The sequence below is a fragment of the Dromaius novaehollandiae genome, chromosome 3 (assembly GCF_036370855.1).
Source record: "Dromaius novaehollandiae isolate bDroNov1 chromosome 3, bDroNov1.hap1, whole genome shotgun sequence".
Taxonomy (NCBI): Eukaryota; Metazoa; Chordata; class Aves; order Casuariiformes; family Dromaiidae; genus Dromaius; species Dromaius novaehollandiae.
The window spans coordinates 79,294,509-79,317,000 of record NC_088100.1 but is presented as its reverse complement, the minus strand read 5'-3'; the positions used below and the strand labels follow the sequence as shown (position 1 = coordinate 79,317,000).

Genomic DNA, 22,492 nt, shown 5'->3' with positions numbered 1-22,492 from the left:
TTTTTAGTTCCAGTCAAAGTAATTTAATGATGGTTTTCTTTTTAAAAAGTTAGCTCTATAAAAGTTCAATACAATGGTATATAAAATCTAAAAATATATAAACATAAAAGGAATTATTTGTATTCTACAGCAAATCTGTTCTAGATAATTAAAATACTATCATTTTGGTGGAGAGGAAATAAGAAAAGATATTTTCAGATGCAAAACTGGTAGCAAGAATAGGAATACTGTATAGAAATTGAGATCAGATCCTTATCTAAGAATGGTGTTTTTCTTCTTTCAAAGTGTATTTTATTAAGCATCTATTTATTATGATCTACTTCAAAAATATTTTAAATTATTTAAAACTTTAGAAGCAAATTCATACCAAAAAAAAAAAAAACCCTAAAAAGGACTGTAGCCCACTATAGCTCTTCTGCAAATACTAAGGAAATACTTTCTTTCCTTGGTTTATTTCCATCCTTAGTACAACACTTTCTAAACTAATTATCAGAGAAGAAAAAAAAGTCTGGGGTAAGGATTTATTTGTATTGATAGATTAGCGTAGAAAGACAAAGTTGAAAAGATGACATGTACCAATTTGAAAATCCAGCAGAACATGACTTCCAGAACCTGCTAAGTCAATTGATTAACCATAGCTATTATTTCCCTGGTTTAAAGATATTGCGATAAAACTATATTCTGAAATTCTAAAATATCTAAAATATTCTACTTTGTATATTTGTGCCAAAATCATGACTGAAATTGATCTGTAAATCAATCTGTAAATAACTTTTTTTAAAATCTAAACACGTAGAACACAACAAACATATACTAAATTACTCAGGTGAAAAGTTGTATAGTATTTGGATTTTGTTGCTGCCATTGTTGCTAACTAGGAGAACAGTGAAGTACCAAAAGTAATGTCAAAACTTCATGCAACTGTCAACCAACATGAAACTAAAAAGTGTAAATACAAAGTAAAGTGTAAAATGTGGCATTTCTTTCTTACTGATAAGAAAAAAAAATCCATACTAAAGTCTGATTATGTGGCAAGTTAAGCACAACTGATCAACGCATTAAAGCTACAAGTGAATTCAAGCATTCTGGGACTAAGAACATACATCCCTATGCCACAATTCTAAAGGCAGCTGTGTTCACATCAGTTAGCCAGCTGAACACAAGAACCTACCAGAAATCCAGTAAATACAGAACACACCAAAAATTTTAAGAAATTTTAGGCAGGAGAGAGAAGATTTTAAAGCTACCACACTCCCTCAAATGCTGCCTACTCAGTCAATGTAAAACTGCTGGCCAAGGACAGGGCATTCAGGAAAAAGAACAATGAAAATGAGTTTAGAAAATACCTTCTACAACAGTGAAATAACTTAATCTAACCAGTTTATTGAAGATTAAATTAGGATGGATGAGAATCTTGGGGGAAGAAAAAAACAAAACAAAAACTTAATAACATAACAGGTTATCAAGGCCATTCCTCTTGGTAGGATCATTTTAACTTTATTATTCCTAACAGATGTCTGTCAGATCTGTTCTTAAACTCAGGAGTGAATATTCCATACTCTCTCTAGGCACTGTATTCCACTGCTTACAGAGTTTTCTAGAAAAACTCAACTGAATACTCCTTGCTGCTGCTATTTATCAACACTGTACATGGGGACTGGTACACTTCCATTTTCTTTGCAGCTTTCATATTTAAAAAGACACACCTCCTCACAGTAATCTCATCTCTACAAGGGGGGGGGGGGGGGGGGTTAACTGTTACTCTTAGGCCATATTTTTTAGCCCTCCATCCCTGTCCCCCCAGTATTTCTAATTGTTTTCCTCTGGAGTCTCTCTAAATTAGGTCACAGCTTTCCTGAAGTCCAGTGGCCCTCTCCCCCCCGGTAAGACCTAACTGATACTAACATAAGCAAGCAGATTATTCCACACAATTTACATACAATATTTCTACATTCTAGCATGACATTTGCTTTTCTGGCAAGACTATGACATTGACTCATATTCTGTTTATTTTTCAGATTTTTTTTTTCCAGAACTGCCACCTAGGGGAGGAGGAAATAAGATGCAGCACGTTCTGTTTTCAAGAGCAGCAAACTGTTAATGTGGCACATATCATGCCATGAAACTCTAGCACGTGTGCTGACTGCCAATGGCTCCCCAGCTTAGCCTGTTGGCTGTCTCCAGCCCCAGACAGCTCCGACCTTAGATTATGTGGCACCTGGTGCCAAGTGCTGGATGCCATGCCACGGGAATCACAGTTTATTGACTAAAACATCCAGCTCATTCCTCCACAGGAGTAGGACTATAGCAGATCCCGGGCAGCAATGCATTCAGGGAAATGGGACGTCTGCAAGAGTCGCAGGTGCTTAACAGCCCTCTTCCAACTGCCAGGTAGTTTCTATCCTTTGTCATAAGGTCATTCTTAGCTGACCCCTCTTCTCTGCCCAGCAGAGAGTGCAGCCAGTGCTGTATGCGTGCATGTTCATACAGAGGAGGCTTCCAGAGTACCCTTGCTCTTACTGCAAAGTATCACAAACACCTAAAGGTTGGCCAGCTACAGTCCTTCATTGGCTTTGGCCTGCAGTGCCCAACTGCTTTTTCACTGCATAGGAAAAAAGCAATACTGGATGTTGTTCAATCTAGCTGTCTAGGGCATAAAGAAATTCCATGGCTTCCAGATAAATGGAGCTCTCAAATTTTACAAAGGATGTTAATATTGCATATAACTAGTTATTTGAATGGCTCTTCAAGGATGCAGCAAATATTCCATCTCTTTGAGGCTTTAAATCAGCAGTCTTACTAAAGCATGTATTAACTTACCTTTCACTGAATTAGATAAAGGAATGATCAAGTAACATTCTAAGCAGTAGTTCAGAGTAAGCATAATCTGGTTATATGTATTCACACTCAAGTCCTGAATCAACAAGAAAACCCCATAATTAGAACAAAGTACTGTGATAAAGGTAGCTACAGAACAGGAAATACTTCTGAAGAATTATCTGTTCTGTTAAAGATTGTGTGAATTACTTACTAGATAGCCATAGTGATCAGAAAAAACATTCTATCCTTTTCGAGCAGAAGAAATACCAGCTTTATCACTTCTGATACATGCTCATGTGTGTCAAAATTAATTCTTCCACCCCCAGGGATTTGTGCAATGTCTCAGACAGGCAGGAAGTATACACGTGGGTTCATCTCTGTTTAGAACTGAACTTATTTATCATAATACTGATTTTAAAAATACACTATACACAACTTTGCTCAGCAACAATCTGTTCACTGCTTTAGTTTCAAAAGCTGAACTGTTGCAGTCAGTCACCACTTCCTCTCATCATACATGTGCAAAAATTATCTAGGCCAAAACTAGCTGTCTTTTCCTCATATTCATAGCTCTGAAATCTGAAATCTTGTGGCTATTACAGCTGTGTTTTTTTAGCCTCAAAGGCATCCTATTATAAAGGATTAAATTTCATAATGCATTTTTCTTAGTACTTAGGAAAAAAAAGTAACATAAGCAACTGCATTAAGTGTAAATTATTAATTTCTAAAATGGCAATATACATAGTGCCTAATCTGTTAAGAACAACCCTTCGGTTAATTTGGGAAGGAGGGTGGCAAGAAAAATGGAGGCTATTAAAAAAAAAAAAAACAAAAAACACAGAAATCTGATTTTAAGTGAGAAGTGATTAACAGACACTGTTTCTTGTGTTTGCAACCTCAAATATAAAACTACCTACCTAAGAACCAAAATATGTATTGCCTTGTATAGAACTGTATGAGACAAAAAAAAAAACATATAGCAAGTAAAGCATCACAGTAGTCCTGAATATTACAAAACTGACAGGAAACTTCTAAAAGTGTAACATAAATGTTTTGAGTCCTAAATAATACAAAAGTAAACATGAGGCTTGCTTTTCTAGAAATCTAATGCATCAAAACTGTTTTGAATGAAAGTCAGGTCCATTTTCTTCTTGTTCCCAATAACTTTGGGCATTCATCATGTTGCAGTTCTGATCATTATGAAAAGTTAGAAAAACAGTCTAGTAAAAAGGGTTAAACCAATTCAGTCCTGTAAGAATAAAGCCAGGAATGCTAAGATAAATATTTTAAGATCTCCACCTACCTACCTGTGGAAGATCAAAAATGTAGGCATCAAAATTAAATAAGATAGCTTTAAACAAGCCAAGCAGGTGACAGACACTACCTTCTGCTAACAGTAGTTCTCATTTCTTTATTACTGATGCAAGACTCATTTTGGGGGGTTACAAGAGCACCACCAACAGCCAACAAGAGCACCAGTTAAAGAAATAATGTGTCCTTTCATATTCTTTCATGAGTTGAATTGAATTAAAAATGAGTAACAAGGGGTAGTGTCTTGTACAAGGGTAGAAGGGTAAATGTGCAAAGCAACAAGCTGGAAGAGGAAGATGACAACATCTACCACATTACTTGATTTTTTTAAATAACCAGATAATCAAGCTAACTTTTCTTCAGTGATCCCTAAACTGGGTTTCAGTCCTGAATGCAAGGCAGAGAGTTCAGCATCTAACAAACAGCTTTCAGTCCATCATCTCAACTAAATCCCTGAAGTGGCTTTAAACTGTCTGAAAGCAATCCAGTATCAGAGTACATGCAAGGTCAACTGCAAGTTTGTATTCAAAGTCTAATCTACTTGGATAGCACTCAAAAACAGTTTAAGTTTTATATCCATTCCACATTATTTGCAAACAAAGCAGGTATTAGCTTTTCCAAAGAAATACTCTTCAGATAAAAAAATATTGATCCAGCCAAGTATTCAGTAGGAATACATTGATCATTGATTTTGATAGGAAATCAAAGCACAACTACCACTGTATTGGAGAACCAAACAAAAATATATTTTTTAATTAATCTGTTTTGCAAAATAAGGGGTCCAAGATAGACTCTTCATCTCAAGCTGAGAATGAATTTCAAGATGAATTTCAAAGTCTCAAAATTCCACACAAAATAGAAAATCACTGTAATTTGATTTACAAGTGGGATCAGTCCTTTGAAAATAGCAGTATGTGGTCTGACATTCCAGACTGGAATTAATGACTGGACTACAGAGAAGTGGTACCACAATGACAACCAATGTTGGGACAATCTTTAAAAGGCATTCAAGGAGCAGAGACTTACAGCAGGACTGTAGAGCTCTCCAGAGCCGTACAAGTGAGCAAAGAAGATTCCTCAGAACAAGTCACTGCCTTGCAGAGAGAAGGATAAACCTTAACTCCATTGAGTTTTAACAGCAATGGCAGACACTAAAGTGCACTGAAATCAGAAAGCATGACTTTCAAATTACATCCATAATGCCAAAGTGTTCAGAATATGAGAAGACATGTTCTTTTAATAGTCTTCCGGGTGTTGCATGGATCTAACCTGGGGACCCCATCAGCACTGTTTGAGACAACATATGCACTCAAAGACACAGGGGTTACAGGGATACAGCTGTGCAGATTCCCTCCCTCCCATTCACATGGCAACAGCACATGCCTGACACTGCTATAGTAAAAGTTAACTAGAGAAAGGAAGACTAAATATCACTATAGATATCACTTCAGTCAGTTATACCTCCTGCATCCAGTCTTTTCTGCAAGGTTCAGACATGGTGGAGACATGCTCCTCTAAGTCCCCATTTCAGACTGTATTAAATCAAAAGCACAAAAGTACACAAAGTAATTATTCTCTCCAACAACTTGCTTTTTGCTTCCTTTTCTCCTGCTTTTCCAAATAGGTGAATTTCATCTCAGATGAAGTATAAGGCTCAGATTCACTAAGATCCTTCAACCGCACTGTGCATTACAGTATCTGATGCTGCACTTGAGAACAGTCAAATCAATCTCTCCTTTGCTTTCCAGTGACCTGCTCTATATAACAGTCCTCAGATTTCTTCACTGGCTTCAGCAAATTTAGCATACACAAACCAGGAGTCTTTCTTCCTTTCTATCGCAGTGCCAGCAGTAGGTTTTGAGATTCTCAATTTACAAACCAGCCAAATTCAACTAGACATATGCTAATCCTCAGACTTTTTCTTAGGTTTCAATGCAAATAAATCCTTTTTTGGAACATTTGGGTAGATCTTCACTCCTGGTCTAAACTAGCCTTTTATTCCTAGTCAGTGTCCTGACATTCTTCTAGTCTCCAGAGAGTTACACAAGTCATATGCTAAAAAGCACATCTGATTTGGATAAAACAATAAATACACTAAGACTTCCAACACGCTGCTTAGAAACAGTCAGCCCTTATATCTGGCTTTCCTGGAACTCCCTATGCCACAACAACATGCTTGATGCAGCTAATACACCAGAATAAGAAGCTGGAATGGAATTCAAAGGTAAATTAGCCAACAGATAGAACCTTTTAAAGAACTGCAAATAATGGCTGTTTATATACACAAAACATCACCATGATCACTTACAGTGATCATTTTTACAGTGTAACTATTAGAAAGTTGAGACTAAAAGTATTATTCTGTATAGGTATACCTGTACTGCAAGCTCAAGACAGTCCTCCTTCCCCCCTATCCCAAAGGGAACACTTCACCACCCCGTTTCCCAGAATACATTTATTTTTATATCCTATGGACAGCCAGCAACCAGGATCTGTCAGATACAGGATGTTAGAGACTGTACAAGTAACAAAGTGCCCGTCTCTTCTTCCCCCAATTCTAGCTGGGGGGAAAAACATTCACATCACTACACAATTTCATGCCTATGGCATATTCCTGCTGTCCAAACAGACACTGCTGTAGTTATTTCTGTTTCAGGTTCAGTACACTGTTACAAGATGCTTTCAGTTTCACAAATGCTCTTCAACAGAAAGGCTTCCACAGATCTCACAGTTAGTGATGCACTGTATGCTACAGAAATTTTCCTTCACTGTTTTAACTAATGACTCCAAATATTTGGCATAATACATTTTAAATATATTTTTCTGTCTTCTTCAACATCTTCTTCAGATTATCCCTTCTTACGGTTTTTCCTTTTACATTTAGCAAATGCTCCTTTCTTTTCTCTCCAAGCTTCCTACAAAGAAGGCTATTTTTCTAATAAACAATCCCTTCATTAAAAAAAGTTAACACAAAACCCATATACTAACTATACATAGAAAACATCAGTAGTACCTAATGTATAAATCTTAAAGAGATGGTCTCTGCTGCACTAAGCTTAAGATGTAAGTACAGTCTACCTTCTTTCATCAACTGCTGGTAAGCACTACTACAATACTAAATTAACATCTGTATCTGTAAGGTAAGATATTATGTCTTTCAAATGGTCACATAATTACTGAGGGGAAAAAAAACAAAAAACAAAAACCAGATGACCAGAAATTCAAAGTACATACCATTTTTTAAGCAAAGAAAAATGGTAGTGGTGGGATGGGGGAGGGGGGGTGATTACACAAAGACAGCTGCATTAGAACAAAGTATTTTCAATCTTTTCAATGTATGGACATCCCCAAAAAGTCTAGCAGAGGTATAGACCCCCCAAACAATGAACACACCTACCAATGACAAGCTTGCTTCTCTTAGTTATTTTTTCAAAGATCTACTAAGGCACCTGCAGACCACAGGTTGAAAAGCACTGCATTAAGATGCCCAGAAGATATCTTTTGGAGACAGACTAAAGCAGGATCAGAGAAGTGAAATACTAGCACAACTGTACACATATCAAGACATCTGCCTGCACTATGCAGAAGCCTCCAGGCAGCAGTGAAACAGATTCAAATTAATTTTAGTCTGCTGCTACTGTGGAATGATTAAGACCATGGTAAGTACCCAAACAGGAGCAGAGAGCTGGTCAGCTAAGAGCATCCCGATCTACCCCACATAACTAATTATCTGAGGCTAGAAGAGGGAAAAAAGAAAATTCTTTTAAGTCTGTTGGTGTTTTGTATCAGGATATGTCCTCAACCATGCAAAAGATAGATGCCTTAACTAAACTGGACACTGGAGGTAGCTTAGCTATGGCAGTACCAGAATTAGTACAGCGAGTAATTTACTTAAAGTAAATTAACCTATGTTGAGCTTCACACTCCAACACCTAGACTACTTCCCTATGGGCACAGGTACCTCTGCACAACATTCACTATGAACACATCAAGAAAGGAAGCAAGTAAGTGAATTTAAAGAAGCAATCCCAGTATCCTGCCTCTTTCCCCAGTTACTGTAGCACAAGGCAACCTGTACCTCAGATCAACTCCTAGCTAAGCTACTATGGGTAAGGCTGGATTTTAAAAGCCTTGCTTTGAGAAAATACTGTATTGAACTACTGTAGTCTTCTGACAGGAAGAATGTAGACATTTATTTTGTGCAGCATACTGTCCTTTCAAAAGGGTAGTTCATCAAACTGTTAAGTAAGTTTTAACTCAATCATTTTTTTTATAGGGCTGGGAAAGACAAATCTCTCTATGGCATGCCTGAGAAAAAAAAGAAGGGGGGGACAAAAAAAGTGAATGGCCTCCAATAGTTAAACACCTCCAAATGAAATAAATTTGCATGTCAAGCTTTGCATCCTGTGTGAATTTCAAGAAAGAATCAAGAACATCTCAAATTTTATTTTGACATGCCTCTCCCCAATTTGTAGCTTTCTACTAGATGCTGTAGCCTGTGCTTCTTACTAGGCTCTCACAGCCTCACCACTTCATAATTAAGCCCCAATGATCTGCCTCATATCTGGCACGTTCTTGGGACGCAGATCTACTCAACACATAGCCAATCTTGACAGTCAGACAAGCAAGGAGGAAAAAAAAATCTGCACCTATCAGTAATGTTTGCTCTATTATTAGTCACTTGTGCAAATGCTCTAAGTTAAAACAAAAACTACACAGGAAACAATTCACAGACTAGCATACAGCACTAATACCTTCTACAGCTTCTTAAGCATGCCATAATGGAATCAGCATCTATTTCTGCATCTACATCAGTTCAGAGCATGCAGTGAGGTAAGCTACCTTCAAATCTAGGTAAAGTTGCTAAATAAACTAAATCTGACCTATGTGTATTTCACATTATGAATGGAGTCCAAAGAATAAAAACACAGATGCTTCAGACAAAGCGTAAATCACCTTAAATTCTTCCATAAACACCTAATAATATACCATGGCTCTGACCAGCATCAGAACCACTGTTTCAAATGTTATTCTCCTTGCAAAGAAAATTGGCATAAAGACTGGTAGAATCCATACTTAGAAAAGCTTTCTCCTAGAAAAGCAAGATGTTCTTTCTAATCAGATTACCAACCTCTGCAATGAGACTTCTAGAAGTGAAAGGCCAAATTATCTGCATATCCCACTTAGTGCTGGCATTTCTTTTGATTACGCTGGCAATATCTTGTGAAGGAAGATGTATATAGCTCAGTAGACTACAATTTTAGATGGGTAAAAAAAGAACTGACCATAAGCTTTTTTTGTCTTCCCCCCCTTGTAAAAACTTCAGTGATTTTTTTTTAAATTAGCCAACAGAATAATAGTCCAAGTTTTCCATAATTCCTAGCTCATGGAACTCTAATAAAAGCAAGCACATGCAAAAACGTCTCTCCTATCAACACTTTTCTAGAAATACCACTGACCAAGTATTCCTATTTAACATTAAAGAGAATATTACATGACAATTGAGTACTTCTCTTTTTAATGTCTCCACAACAGCATTCATCTACCAGACAAAGTTCTTCTTCATCTAAACATAAGAGTTCAGTATTCAAGCTTTAGGTTTGTGACAGAAGTTTTGGGTTTTTAAAAATGCTAAACATGACTAATACAGCAATACCAAAGTTAGAGATACAAGCTTTTCCTGTTCAACTAAGTTCTATCAATAGCATACCTGTAGCAAACCAAAAATGCATCTATTAGAAGCAATGTGAGTATTAACAAAAAAGAAAAAAGTTAACCAATTGAAAACATGTTTAAAAAGAGAACTGTCAAATACTACATAATTCTGAATACCTTAACAAACTTTAAATGTAAAAATGCTACAGAAAAAAACAAAAGTCCCAACTTACAACTATAGAAAATACAAACTATATATACAAGCAGCTAGCATTCAACTAGGTTACCTTTCCAGAAAAAAAGAAAAAAAAAAGCTTAATGAATTAAATAACCTAAACAACTAGTTTTATCCTTTTATCCAATTTGCCTACCCAGAATGCTTCAGTTTCTTTGGCTATTGATCACTGCACCTGTTTTCAAAACATCTTCAGCTGGCTTAGCCTGTGACTAATGGCAGCCATTTCCAGGGAGTGGCTATTTAAGGAAAGATCCTTGCTATGATTCCATAAAACTCTTTGTCATACTGAAGAATAGAGAGTAGAATTTTTGAAGCTGCATAGTGATATTACACTTTATACACTGCTTTCAAATGTGCTGAAGCTATTCTGTAAAGGCCAGTTACTTCTTAAAAGTCTTTAAGCCTCTTATATTAAAGCTTTAATTTTTAGCCTCTTTTCAAAAAGTAACACTGAGGATTACTAAAGTGAAACAAAAAAGTCTGCCCAAGTTTTACTTGCTAGTCTTCTGTACATCATCTATTGTACTGTTATTCTCCGCACAAATCTCATTCCGTCCTCCGAAGTTCTGCAAGAGGCATCCCCAAGAGGCCTCCCGCAGCCGAGACAAAGCAGTGTTCTTACAATGGGTATCACTAAAATACCAGTATAGCGCTGCCACATCAGCAGGTTACAGTATCAACTACATTTGTCAATGGAATTTTAATCAATTATTTTCATGATCAACAACAGTTTTCTCAAGCCTAAGAAGCTAATTGGTGACATCACCTTCTCAAATAGACAGCTCAAAGAATAAACTTAATCTTCCAAGACTGCTGTATGACTAATCGGCCCACTCTAATACTTGCTCTCCTAGAAATACTGTTTATCATCCACACTAGAGGCAGAGTATCTGGCTGAACAATCCCCATCAGCCCTTCTAAGCAACTGACACATGCCCACATAACTCGTTCATGTACTCAACTGGAATGTTACTTCAGGAGGCACAAAAGCTGTATTAAGAGAAAGTTCCACACAGAACAAAAGACATGTTGTGATTGCTTTGAGGCTAAGGACTTTTCTTATAAGCACAGGGAAGTCCTAGTTGCAGATGGCACTGAGGTATTCCAACGTATTTTTTTCCTAGCAATTTTATTTTTAAACAAGCATACTAAAGCTATCCAGCTACAGCAATAAGATAGCAAAGTTCTGGAAGTGCATCTGGATAGGTATGGATCAATGGCATCTGAAGTTCACCACCTTATGATATTTGTATGAAGATAACAAAAACTAATTTGTTTCCTCAGAATTCCAACTAACTAAATACCTTACACATCTGCAAAAACTTAATCAGGCTAGCTTAAGTATCATGAATGATTTTTAGACTACAAAATAGATGCTACGTTTGATATACTTATTGTCAGACCATAATTAAAATTTTATTATACCATTTCAAGTATTCAATTAAGTGCTGTTATATAACAAATTATTCCAGTCAGAAATAGGTAGGACTGTTCTCTATTTTAAAGCAAAATAGCATAAGTATAGTTTGGCTGAACTGAAATCAGTAGTACTGAAGACATGCAGAAAATATTATTCCCTAGCCAAAACAGCCTTCATCTCATTTAAACCTGATGTGCTACCACTTGAGTTGCTAACAAGATGTTACTAATGCTGCATACATTACTAACGAAAAAAAAGAGTCTGTCACAGGGGGATATACACATATTTCTCTATCATCAATAGACTGTTATTACGCTGTCATCAAAAGAGAACTTTTCTTGCCATATGGAATGTAAGTCATTCAGTTTGCTTGCCTCTAAGAAACCTGAATCAGCCTACATTAGTAAATATATGTATAAATATATACCCTGTATTATTAGACAAAAATCAATGTATAAAATAAGTAAGAGCTTTATTTTAATACAGTGAAAGACTTTTAACCAACTGGTCCACACATTTTGGCTACCATTAGGCAAAGTTAATTGAAATAAGACTATCAACTGCACAGCCAAACAATTATCAACAAAGAAAAAAGGGAATTACTGCAGACAGATATCTGATATATGTACTAATACTTTCTGGAACTTAAATTATTCCAGGGAACACTGTTAGAATATCAGCCCCAGAAACCTTATTCCCAAAATGGATCAAGAATAGTAGAATTTATTTGAACAGTACGACTCTTTTCGGCTTCTAGCCCATATATACAATACTGGTCATCACTGGTACATCATCTTTTGTACTACTTCTTTTTTAGAAACATAAAAGCCATATTAGTAATCTGTGAGGAATGAATCCAAATTTAAATGTCTCTTAATCTACCATAGCAAGAAAACAGGCATGAAATTTCCACAAAGGAGACAAAAACAGTGCACAGTTACCCAGATTAAAGTTCTGTAAGAACACCTCAGGTTGAGTCTGCATTCACAAAATGGGAATGATCTAACATTTAGTTATTTACTTCATTTCTTTCCTGTTCCAGGCAGCAATATATCAGTGTATACCATACCCTAATTTTTAAACTATAAGACAATGACATTAAAGTACATCACAATCTCCATTGATGCACACCTATCATGACAACATTCCAAAGAAACTGAAGTGGAAATTTATAGATATAGCTATGTTTTTAAAAGGGCTTTTATATTTTTACAAGCACAAAGATTAACAATTATGTATTATTTCTAAGTTCAGTGATTTGAGGTAACATTAGTTTAATATTATAGCAACATCTGTCTGTATTCTAATAAGTAGTGCAACAAAGTAAGTTGCAAAGTGAAAACATACATTCCATGAGAAATTCCTGAATTCTGAAATGCTAGTGTAACATGTACTAATTTCCATCATGTCTCAACCCTTTATTTTTGCTCCCAGGATGAGAAGTTTATACTACCCTAAGTGTCACAACATTAACAAAAAGATTAACCTAACACTCTTTCACTGATACACTCATATATTGTAAGGTCTATCCTCCACCATTACAAATTAATTTAAAGCATTTTTTGTGATCTTAGAAGAATGTATTGTACAATTACCTTCAGGAAAAAGGAAGTGGACTATTTTAAATGCACAAACAAGAGATTTAGCCCTTTCAAGACAGCTGAAAATCTGAAGGAAAAAAATTATCACAGTGGGTCAAGTTGCCCAGCTACAAAGTGAAACACTTTTCTTTTTTCGCTTTTTCACATTTTCTTTTCATCTGAAAAAAAAAAAATGACTCCTTACTGTGTTATTTATTACCAGCTGAAAGCTTTTACAGATATGTTTAGTTCTGAATTTTGCTGAAGTCAAATTCCATTTCCTTGCTCTTAGAGGGACCGGTGTAAACAATGAACAATAGGAAACTGGAAGGGTGTCTAAGAAGGCAAAGAGGAAGGATCCGGGGTGAAAGCTCAGTAAGAACACTAAACGTCATCCAAACTTTTGCATCAGGTTTTTAGTAATAAAAGGAAGTGTCATACACCTTTTTCTTTCATGCTCTCCAACTGGCCTAACTCCCTAACTGTCAATGGATCCCCATTAATCTACACATAAATAATACACAAAGAATCAAAAGCTCGACTGCTATTCCCTCTGATTTCCTCATCAAGATAAGAATGACATAATTTCTCCTCAAATTATAGTTTACTGCTCTGTTTTGATTTGGAGTAAGGTTAGCACAATCACTTAATTCTTCCACCCATAGTTAAAAATACCTACTATCAGAATGCTTTAACATAAATATTAGCTACATGAAGACTGTTACCTTTACGGAATAGGAATTTAGTGTTTATAAATCTTTGTTCTGCAGAAAATACTATGAACTCTTCCTCCAGTTTGGGGGGAAAAGATGGAGTATTTTTTTTCCAAGCATAGAAAAGAACTTTTAGTTAGGTAAAAGAAGTAATAAACTTAGGTTGCCTTCCTCAAAAAAATACTTAAGATACTTTCATTTTCTGTGCCTAATAACTATCTATTCTTTAAATTTAAATACCTGTTCTTTAAATATCTATTCTTTAAAAAATTCTCCATCTCTGAGCTTGAAATCAATATTTATCATACCAAAAACTAGTCTTATTCCTACCTTCAAGGCACATTACCAATTCCATTTAATCCTTTCACTCAACAGCTCCTAGAAAAAAATGGTCATCAAACCTATAGAAAAATGCAGTGTTCTAGCTGACAAGTAAGCCTAGGAAAATCTCTATAACTATTTCACGTGTAGACAGTTTACAAAAGGTTTTGCCTAATGACTGCCAACTGCTAACTTGGGGAAGGGATGGAAAGGAGGGGGTGTTCACAAGCAGTTTAAGCCAATCTAAATCAGTCTAGGTGCACTTTTGTTTTCCTCTCCTTCCTCTGTCCGCATGCCAGGGACCAGCCAAGTCAGGGACCTGCTGTAACTGAGAAGTGTATATATATTTAATTGTTGTGGAGTTCATTTCAGTTTGAATCAGTCCATCCTGGGACCACACAAATGGACAGCTGGCATAGAAGGCTACTGGAATAAACAGCCAGGAGTGGAAGAGGAAGGTAAGACCGCCTTCTTCATGACTGTACAAGCTTAATTTGGCAAACAACTTAAGAAGCCAAATCCTTTGGTGTAGGTTGTTGAGGGACAAGCCAACAAATCAAACAATGACAAAAACAGCAAACCTACTCTCCTGCCTAAGAACAGGTTTATTCACCGGTTAGCCCAACCTGTGTGATCTGCTCTACAATAGAGAGGTCTAGAGTACTAACATGTTTGCATTCCCATTTAGCTTGAATCAGAAGTGACGAACACTCTCTCTAAACAGAGTGCTCTTTAAAGTGGCCTGCAGAAGACTCTATGGAATTTGGGAATTCCGGAATCTTAAAGCTCTTCGCTTTGGCATACTGGCCTCCTCACACCACGCAGCAAATACTGCCTCAAAGACGAAAGCAATGGGAGTAAACAGTAACTCCAGGTTAACTGGAGGTGACTGCTCCTTTCATCCCCAGTGAGGCAAATGCATCCTCATTGGTGGGCACTACAATGTTTCTGCTTAGCTCATGAGAAGAAACATGCCCAAGCATGCCCCCCCCACAGATCTGGGGAACCCCAAAAGAGGACTCCATGTACAAGTACAGTTAACGTACACCCACTCAGGGAGTCTCTGGCATACACAGGTCACACGTAATGCAGACTGGTCACCAGCTCAGTTCTAAATTTCTACAGGTAACTCTGAACACTCCCCACCACCCTGCTCTGACAGTCTCACAGCTGCTTTTCCAAAGCTTGCATATAAATACTTCTTGCCAAACAGGTCATGACTGCTTTACATGCTAGTCTCCATGTAAAAAAAAAAAAAAAGTGTTTTATTGAATTTCCTCCCCGGTTCAAACTATCCTTTGGAAGGAAAATGGAAGTCTCGTCACGTAGAGCATATCACAGTGGCTTGAAGTCTTTTCCTTACTTGAATCCCCTGAAATATCCTCTCATCTAGTCACCCCATGTTAACGAATACCAAAAAAAGGAAATGTGTGACTTTCTCTCAAAACCTTTTTAAATAATGATTCTAAAACTTACTAAATCACTAAGATTTACTTTATGGATAGGGCTTAACAATCTTCCTTAGTTCCCAGAAGACCTTTAGAAATCATCCACAAGTCTTTAAAAATCCATACCATACACACAGAAACAAATATCCAGTAAGCAATGGTAAGCACAGTAACTGGACAACACTGAAAGCACTAAATGGGAAAGGCAGAAGAGGAGTATTTATTACTAAAGCGCACTAACTAAAAAGCAAGCAGCACAACAAGCCCTCACTTACCAACCTTTCTCCACTCTGACCTGTATCATATTTAAGGTAAGAACAGTACAAAGTCCATGTTTATCCAGACTCGCACATTTCTGTAAAAATAGCTGAAGTGCCTATTATAATAAGTACAACTGTATAGCGCCTCGTATTGCATTTCACAAGAGGTTAACTACTTTCAGGTAAGTACTGAATTGATAAATAATCTAACAGTTGGAAGGTTCTGTATCCCATAACTGTGCCAAGTAAATTTAAGCGCTATATTTTCCTATAAAATTTAATTGTTATCTTTTCCAAATGAGGAAAACTCTCTGTATTTTCATTCCGCAGCCTACTATAAAAGCATATATTTTTAATGGAAGAGTGTGTATCTGTAAGATTTAAACAAAAAAAGTTTTGCAGCTAGTTTGTGAACAGAGTATCATATCTGCCTTTCTCAAAGTTACTGTTTTTTTTTAATTTACATACCAGTGAAACATTCAGTCTATGTATTTGATAGTGATTATAAAGCTCAATACCTTGAAAAAACTACATTTTCTTTTGAAAGACTTCTCAACTACAATGCAGAATAGCTTCTTAAAAAATATGTGTATCACTCAGCATACTTCCGCACTGTATGTATACAATACTTACAGCGTCGCATTACAAAGGTAACTGAATAACCAGCTTGAAGTGTTCTAAAGAAGATATACATATTCATTACTCTGCTAGAATTTTTCTTAGACAGTATCCCAACACAATACTCATATTGTTGTGAGAGTGTTGATCAAATTTCTTCACCAAGTTGGAAGTTACAAAAGTCAATTTACTTTTGTAATTCTCATAGTTTATTACAACTTTAATCTTCTCAGCCTAAGGTGGCTTTTTCCCCCAAGTGGTCTAATTTAACTAAATTAACTTTGAGTCCTTATCAATGCACCCACCTACTAAATAGTCACACAATAAAGATGCAGCTTTGAGTTCAATACTTCCATGTCATTTAGCTGCTGTAAAATATACTAAGATTCGCATTTCAGAAGTGCAAATAACCCATTTGAAAATAGCTTAGATTATTCCAACATGACTTGTAATTGCTTGGTGCAAGTGGTGTTTGCTTTCCTTTCTACATAATTATGCAAGCATGAGGAAGTCAATAACCGCCTCTGATCACTTGTTCAAACTGGAACATCAGGACAGAACTTAAGAAAATCATTTTTCGTAATGCAGAAACAAATGACAGGGGAAAGCCACCTCTTAAGACCTATCTGTTCTCCTACCTCTAACACAAAAACTACCCTAGTGGTAGCATTCCCCTACAAATCTCCATACTGCTGTAGTTTGAATAGTTAACCAGAAACTGAAAGGTCACTACATTCCATGACTAGTTTCCAGTGTGCATAAGAGCAATAGGACTTTCAGCTGACTTGTGCTGGAAGTTGGAAATTAGCAACTGAAAAATTTACTAGACATTTCACTTTCGCACTCTGAATGCTGGCAGAGAACAAGAGTGGCAGACCGGACTGGCTTCAAGGGAAAGCAGTTACAACATCAGCGTGTACCAGTGATCTCCATAGAGAGCTGGGGAGATCACTAGGAAAAGCTACTGAAACCATAATGTAAATTTATGATGAATTATAAACAAAATCCCCACAAACTGTACACATTACTTCCTTTATTTGTTAGTGTGGCAGTTTTGTGTAAGGATTCAGCGACATCTAGGGCTACCAAGTTCAAATATCCACAGCATTAAATATTTTGTATTTAATGGACTAAAAATATTAACATGTAAATAGGCATAAAAACATTTAAACAATCATCTCAAATCACTTAATTCATAGAGTATTGCTCTAGCTTCTGGGTCATCCACTATTCTTACCTTCATTTGGCAGGAAGTGAACTTTTAAACTACAGTGGGTATATTACCCTCATTCACGCATTTAAATATCAAGCAAATATCATGATAATGTTAAAAAAGAAGCATTTACAATAAGTTCACAGAGCAGATCATCAGTGAAACTGAGTTTGTGTTTCTTTCTTTCTTTAAGAGCAGAAACTTCGCTCTTTCCAGAGTTTATTCACTGACTTGGAAAAAATTAAAAACCAACTGTAATAGTATTTGTGTGTGTGTGTGTGTGTGTGTGTGTGTGCATGTATATATATATATATACACATACATATACATATATAAAACTACCTAGGCTCATCTGATGGCACACAATTACTTTGTAAATAATCAGATTACACAAGCTTCCAAAGCATACTTAATGTGGAAAGACCTTATGCAGAAGGTGCTTAGGTTAAAAAAAAAAAAAATCCTAACTGCAACAACCGAAGTTCTCCAGCACAGACCACTGTCCGAGGTCGTTCAACAGGAGGAAAAAGCTTGATTTAGTGGAACATCATAGTAACAACCATAATTATTCCAAGACTTGCATACCTCTGTTAAGACATATTTCAAGACTGTAGTCTTTGCAGTTCATGTGAGGACCACTTAGTAAACTAAAATTACTAGTTCATACACAGGACTTTGTTTACTTGGATTAAGTTGGGTTGCAGTAGGGAGAACAATGATGCCACCAACTATGGAGGTGGTAAGCTGTTAGAAGGCAGCAGACTTCTGTTGTCTCAGAGGGTTCCAAAATACAAATAAGAGCATGAGTGACTTTTAGCTGTCTATCAATAAAACTTGGCACTCTTCCCAAATATATCTGCGAGTGTTCTACAAAGGATGATAAAACATTCTATGCATACTACATAGATGGGAAAAATGAGTCAGTAAAGCTAAATGAGTTGTTCAAGTTCACCCAGAGAGACAAAGATACACGCAAGGAACCCAGTTCTAATGCTGTGTGCACTGGAATACACAACCCTCTGCACTTGAAAGAATGATGAAGGCATAAATCGAGACAGAGTCCTCAATCCTGCAGTCACCACCAAGTCAGCAGTCAGCAGACTCAAAGTAAGACCAGGCCCTAAAGCATTCAGTTCTCTGAATGCTGAAATGTCCTTGAGCATACTCTTCCAGTAACTTACACAATAAATGCATGCAAAAACAGTCATATTTAAACAGTATCTTGATCTGCTGTATTCAATGTTACTTTGCTGCAATATTACTTATTCTGAGCACTCTCCCTCATTCCTTCTGATTAGAATAACGTGTATCCTTGCAAGCTTAGAAAATAAACTACAAAATTTAAGCCAGGCAGAAAGACATGATGCACTGTATTACTCCTAAAATCTTAATTAAAAAAAAAAGTTAAATCTTAGAAATTTCTGTTGAGCTACAATTCTGTTAAAAGTTTCATTGTAATAACTAAACAAACTTTCAGTGTAATGACTCACAGATTAACCTCACATAACATTAGAAGCAAAGGAAATAAACTGCATGGAGCTACCTCAACCGTATACGAGTTTAACGCTCAACGCAAACATATTGCTGAAATTACAGACTGGCAGAATTTATCCAGATTTAAAAAATAAATAAATAAAAACACAATAGTATCACAAATCCTATCAAAGAATAAATAAACTGAGAGCTTTTGTTAAAGTCTGACTGTATTAACAGGCTTCTTTCTTTGTTACTTTAAATTTAAGCATTTGTTACACATTCAGTTCAGCCTGAAGAGGGGCTCTATCACTATTTCACAGAATGCTTTGTATTCCCACTTGTGATCCGACCTCCTCATCCTCCCAACTGTCTATCTACATATTTATATGTCTCTATAATCAGAGTATCTGAACCTAATCTCTATGGTAACCACAGGATTTGTTTACATGGAAAAAGAATATTAGAAATGTATGTAAATTTAGCTGTCATTTAAATAAGTGGTTTTGCTTGTGGGGAAAAAAAGCTCCTGTTTCCCTTGCTTCCATCTCCTGCATCCCCACTAGGCAATGGGCCACATCTCGGAAGCTCCACATCATACTACATTGACAGCCTGTTGTTTGTAAATTCATAAATAGTTTACTTCTAATGGGAAAGATGTGCACAGCATTTTAGATCTTAACACTTACTAAAGAAAAAACAGAGGGCAATTAAAGCAGGATTTTTTTTTAAGATATTGTCATTAAGTCACCACAGTAAGCAAAACATGCTGAACCTTTAATAGCTAGACAAAAACACTGAGTTTGCTGCTTTTAGTAAAATAAAATCAATGTAGAAATTAAAACAGTCCATATCATCTACCATTTCCAGCAGTGAGTACAGTACGGGATATGTATTTTACATAATACACACAGGGATACACGGTAGCAAAACTCCAATAGTGCAAGACTCCATATACATACTACTCTTTTTATTGATGAATGCCAATGAACTGATGTATCATAGGTTTATAACCATTACTTTTGATACAGTTTATAGTATTTTGAAAGATTTACTGCAGCCCAGCATAGCCAGGATCTGGATTAGACAGCCTAGGGGTCGGGGTAACAAAAAAAGCAGCTCAAGCAAGAAATCAGCAGCAAAATGCTAAAAGAACTAATAATCCCAGTTCTTAAAAGCTACTTTCAGGTGCATGGTTCTTCGCCACACGTAAAAGAAATCATTCTATTCCACCGAGATTTTTTTTTCTATAAAACTTGCCCAAAAAGCAAGGGTCTAGAAAGGCCTAAAAGAAGAAAAGTGCACTCACTGTGTGACAGTTGTGTACCTGGATAGTACACAGCACTGAGAAGGAAATTAAAACCTGTTTGAAAATCTTTTTGCACCTTACAGCAATCATTTTGCTGCACAGAATCTCCCACATGCTCCCTCCCTGATCAGATCAAGATTATTCCTTCAGCAAAACTCCTCTTAACGAACAGAAAGTAAGTAAATCTACCCTTTACTCTCTATTCAGAGAAACGCGGCTGTGTGGCCAGCATTTCCCCTGCAACATTACTTTCTCAAGCAGGGTGACTGTCCCCGGTTCTTCCATGAAGCGAGCTGAGCCCAGGCAGCCATGTCCTTATTCTCCCGCAAACAATGTTTCTGGAGGAGAACAGCCCTCTCTCAGCGAACTTGCACTTTCCCCAGCAAAACGCGGCGGAGCAAAACCCGCCCCGCGACCAGCGAAGAAGCCGAGGCGCTAACACGGCACCGGGGCGAAGCAGCCCGCAGTCCGGATCCGCACCAGCCCCGAGCCCCGCGCCGGGGCCGGGACAGACGGACTGACAGACAGGACAGCATTTCTCCGCGTATCCCTCCCTCCCTCCCCTCCCCGCACACGAGCGGGAGCTTTACCTTCATGATGAGCTCAGACTGCGGTAGGAGCCGCGATCGGGGCCGAGCGGCCGAGGCTGGACCTGGAGTGTAAAACAAAGCGCTGAGGCACCGCACCAGCCGCTCGCACCGCGCGGGGAGGGAATGGGGGGGCCGGGCTCCTGCCCAAACTCCCCCCGCCGCCCCCGGAGCCCCCCGCGCCGCCCGCTCCCCCGCGGCCACCCCGGCCTCGCCGGCCGCCGCTGCCCCCCCGGCTCCCGCACGCCGCGGCTTCCCCTGCGCCCGCTGCCGCTGACGCCATTTCTGTCAGAGGAGGAGAAACTTGCCACAACAACAACCCACCCCCAGCCGCCCCGGCGGCCGCGGCGGGGGGCGGCCGCGGCGGCCTCCGTGGGGCGCTGCGCCCCCTCCACGGCGCCGGGCGGCGGCGGGGCCCCGGGCGGCCCCCGCCGCTGCGCCGCGGGGCGCCGGAGAGGGTGAAGGCAGCGGGGGTGGAGGGAGGCTCTTCCTCCATTGTACGAGGAAGAGGAGCGTCTGCGCGCGCCGCGGGGCACGGGGGTGCGGGGGGCACCCGCCCCCCCCCCCCCCGCTTTTGTAGGGGCTGCGGCTCCGGATCGCGGCGGCGGCGGCTCCTCCGCCCCCCCCCCCCCCCCCAAATAAAGGAAAGCGCTGACTCCGCGGCAGGAGTTTCAGCAGCAACAGCCGCAACTCCCCAGCTCGGCGCAGCGGGCCCGGGAGGGGGGAGGGCCGCGGCGGAGGGGAAGAAAAGGAAGAAGAAGAAAAGAAGGGAGTGGGGACGGCGAGGGAGGGGGCGGGGAGCGAGGGGCCCGACCCGCTCGGCGGGGACGCGGAGCGGGTACGTGGAGGAGGGGGCGCCGGCCCCCGCCGGCGGGCGAGGGGGACTGGCGGCGCCGCCGGTGCCTCCCGCACGCAGGCGGCTCCCGATCCCCCCCCCAGCCCCGCGGCCGCCGGGTGCTGGGGCGGGGGGGGAGGATCGGCGAGTCCCGCCGCAGTCTCACTCCGAGGAGAAAAACAACCGCCCCCCTCCCCCCGGCACGCACGCCCCGCCGTCGCCGCCGCCGCCGCCGCCGCCCCCCCGGCCCCGCGCGGCCCCCGCCGCCGCCGCGGCCCTCTGCGCCGCTCGTCGCTGTTACCTTTGTTCCGCGGCGCCCGCCCGCCCGCCCGCTGCTTCCCCTGACCCGAGCCGGGGGGGGAGGGACGGGAGCGGGGCGAAGCCTCCTCGCAGCTCCGGACCCCCTCGCCCGGCCTCAGCCCCCGCTCAACGCTCCGGCAACGGCTGTGGCGGCGGCTGCTCCGCACTGCGTGCGGCGGGGCCGATCCGCCCGGCCCGGACCCGGCGGTGGCGGCGGTGACTGCTCTGCTCGGCTCGGCTCGGAGCCTCTCGGTCCCCCTCCCCCTCCCGCACTGACTGACTGACGGACGGACGGAGGGAGGGCACGCCCCTCTCCCCGCCTCCTCCATTGGGCCCCAGCCTGCAAAGCCCTCCCCTCCCTCTGCCCCATTGGCTGCCGCGTCGGAAATAC

The 22,492-nt window shown here is 39.6% G+C and overlaps 1 protein-coding gene across 2 annotated transcripts in view; it reads right to left on the bottom strand.

Moving 5' to 3' along the window:
- Nucleotides 1–22,403, bottom strand: part of ARID4B (AT-rich interaction domain 4B) — a 97,312-nt gene extending 74,909 nt beyond the window's left edge. For both annotated transcript variants that reach the window (XM_064509240.1, XM_064509241.1), the window contains exons 1-2: nucleotides 22,103–22,403; nucleotides 20,970–21,031 (exon numbers count right to left, since the gene is read on the bottom strand). In XM_064509240.1, coding sequence (XP_064365310.1) covers nucleotides 20,970–20,975 — 6 coding nt within the window. In that variant the 5' untranslated portion in view covers nucleotides 20,976–21,031; nucleotides 22,103–22,403. The remainder of the gene's footprint in view (nucleotides 1–20,969; nucleotides 21,032–22,102) is intronic.
- Nucleotides 22,404–22,492: the final 89 nt, after the last annotated feature.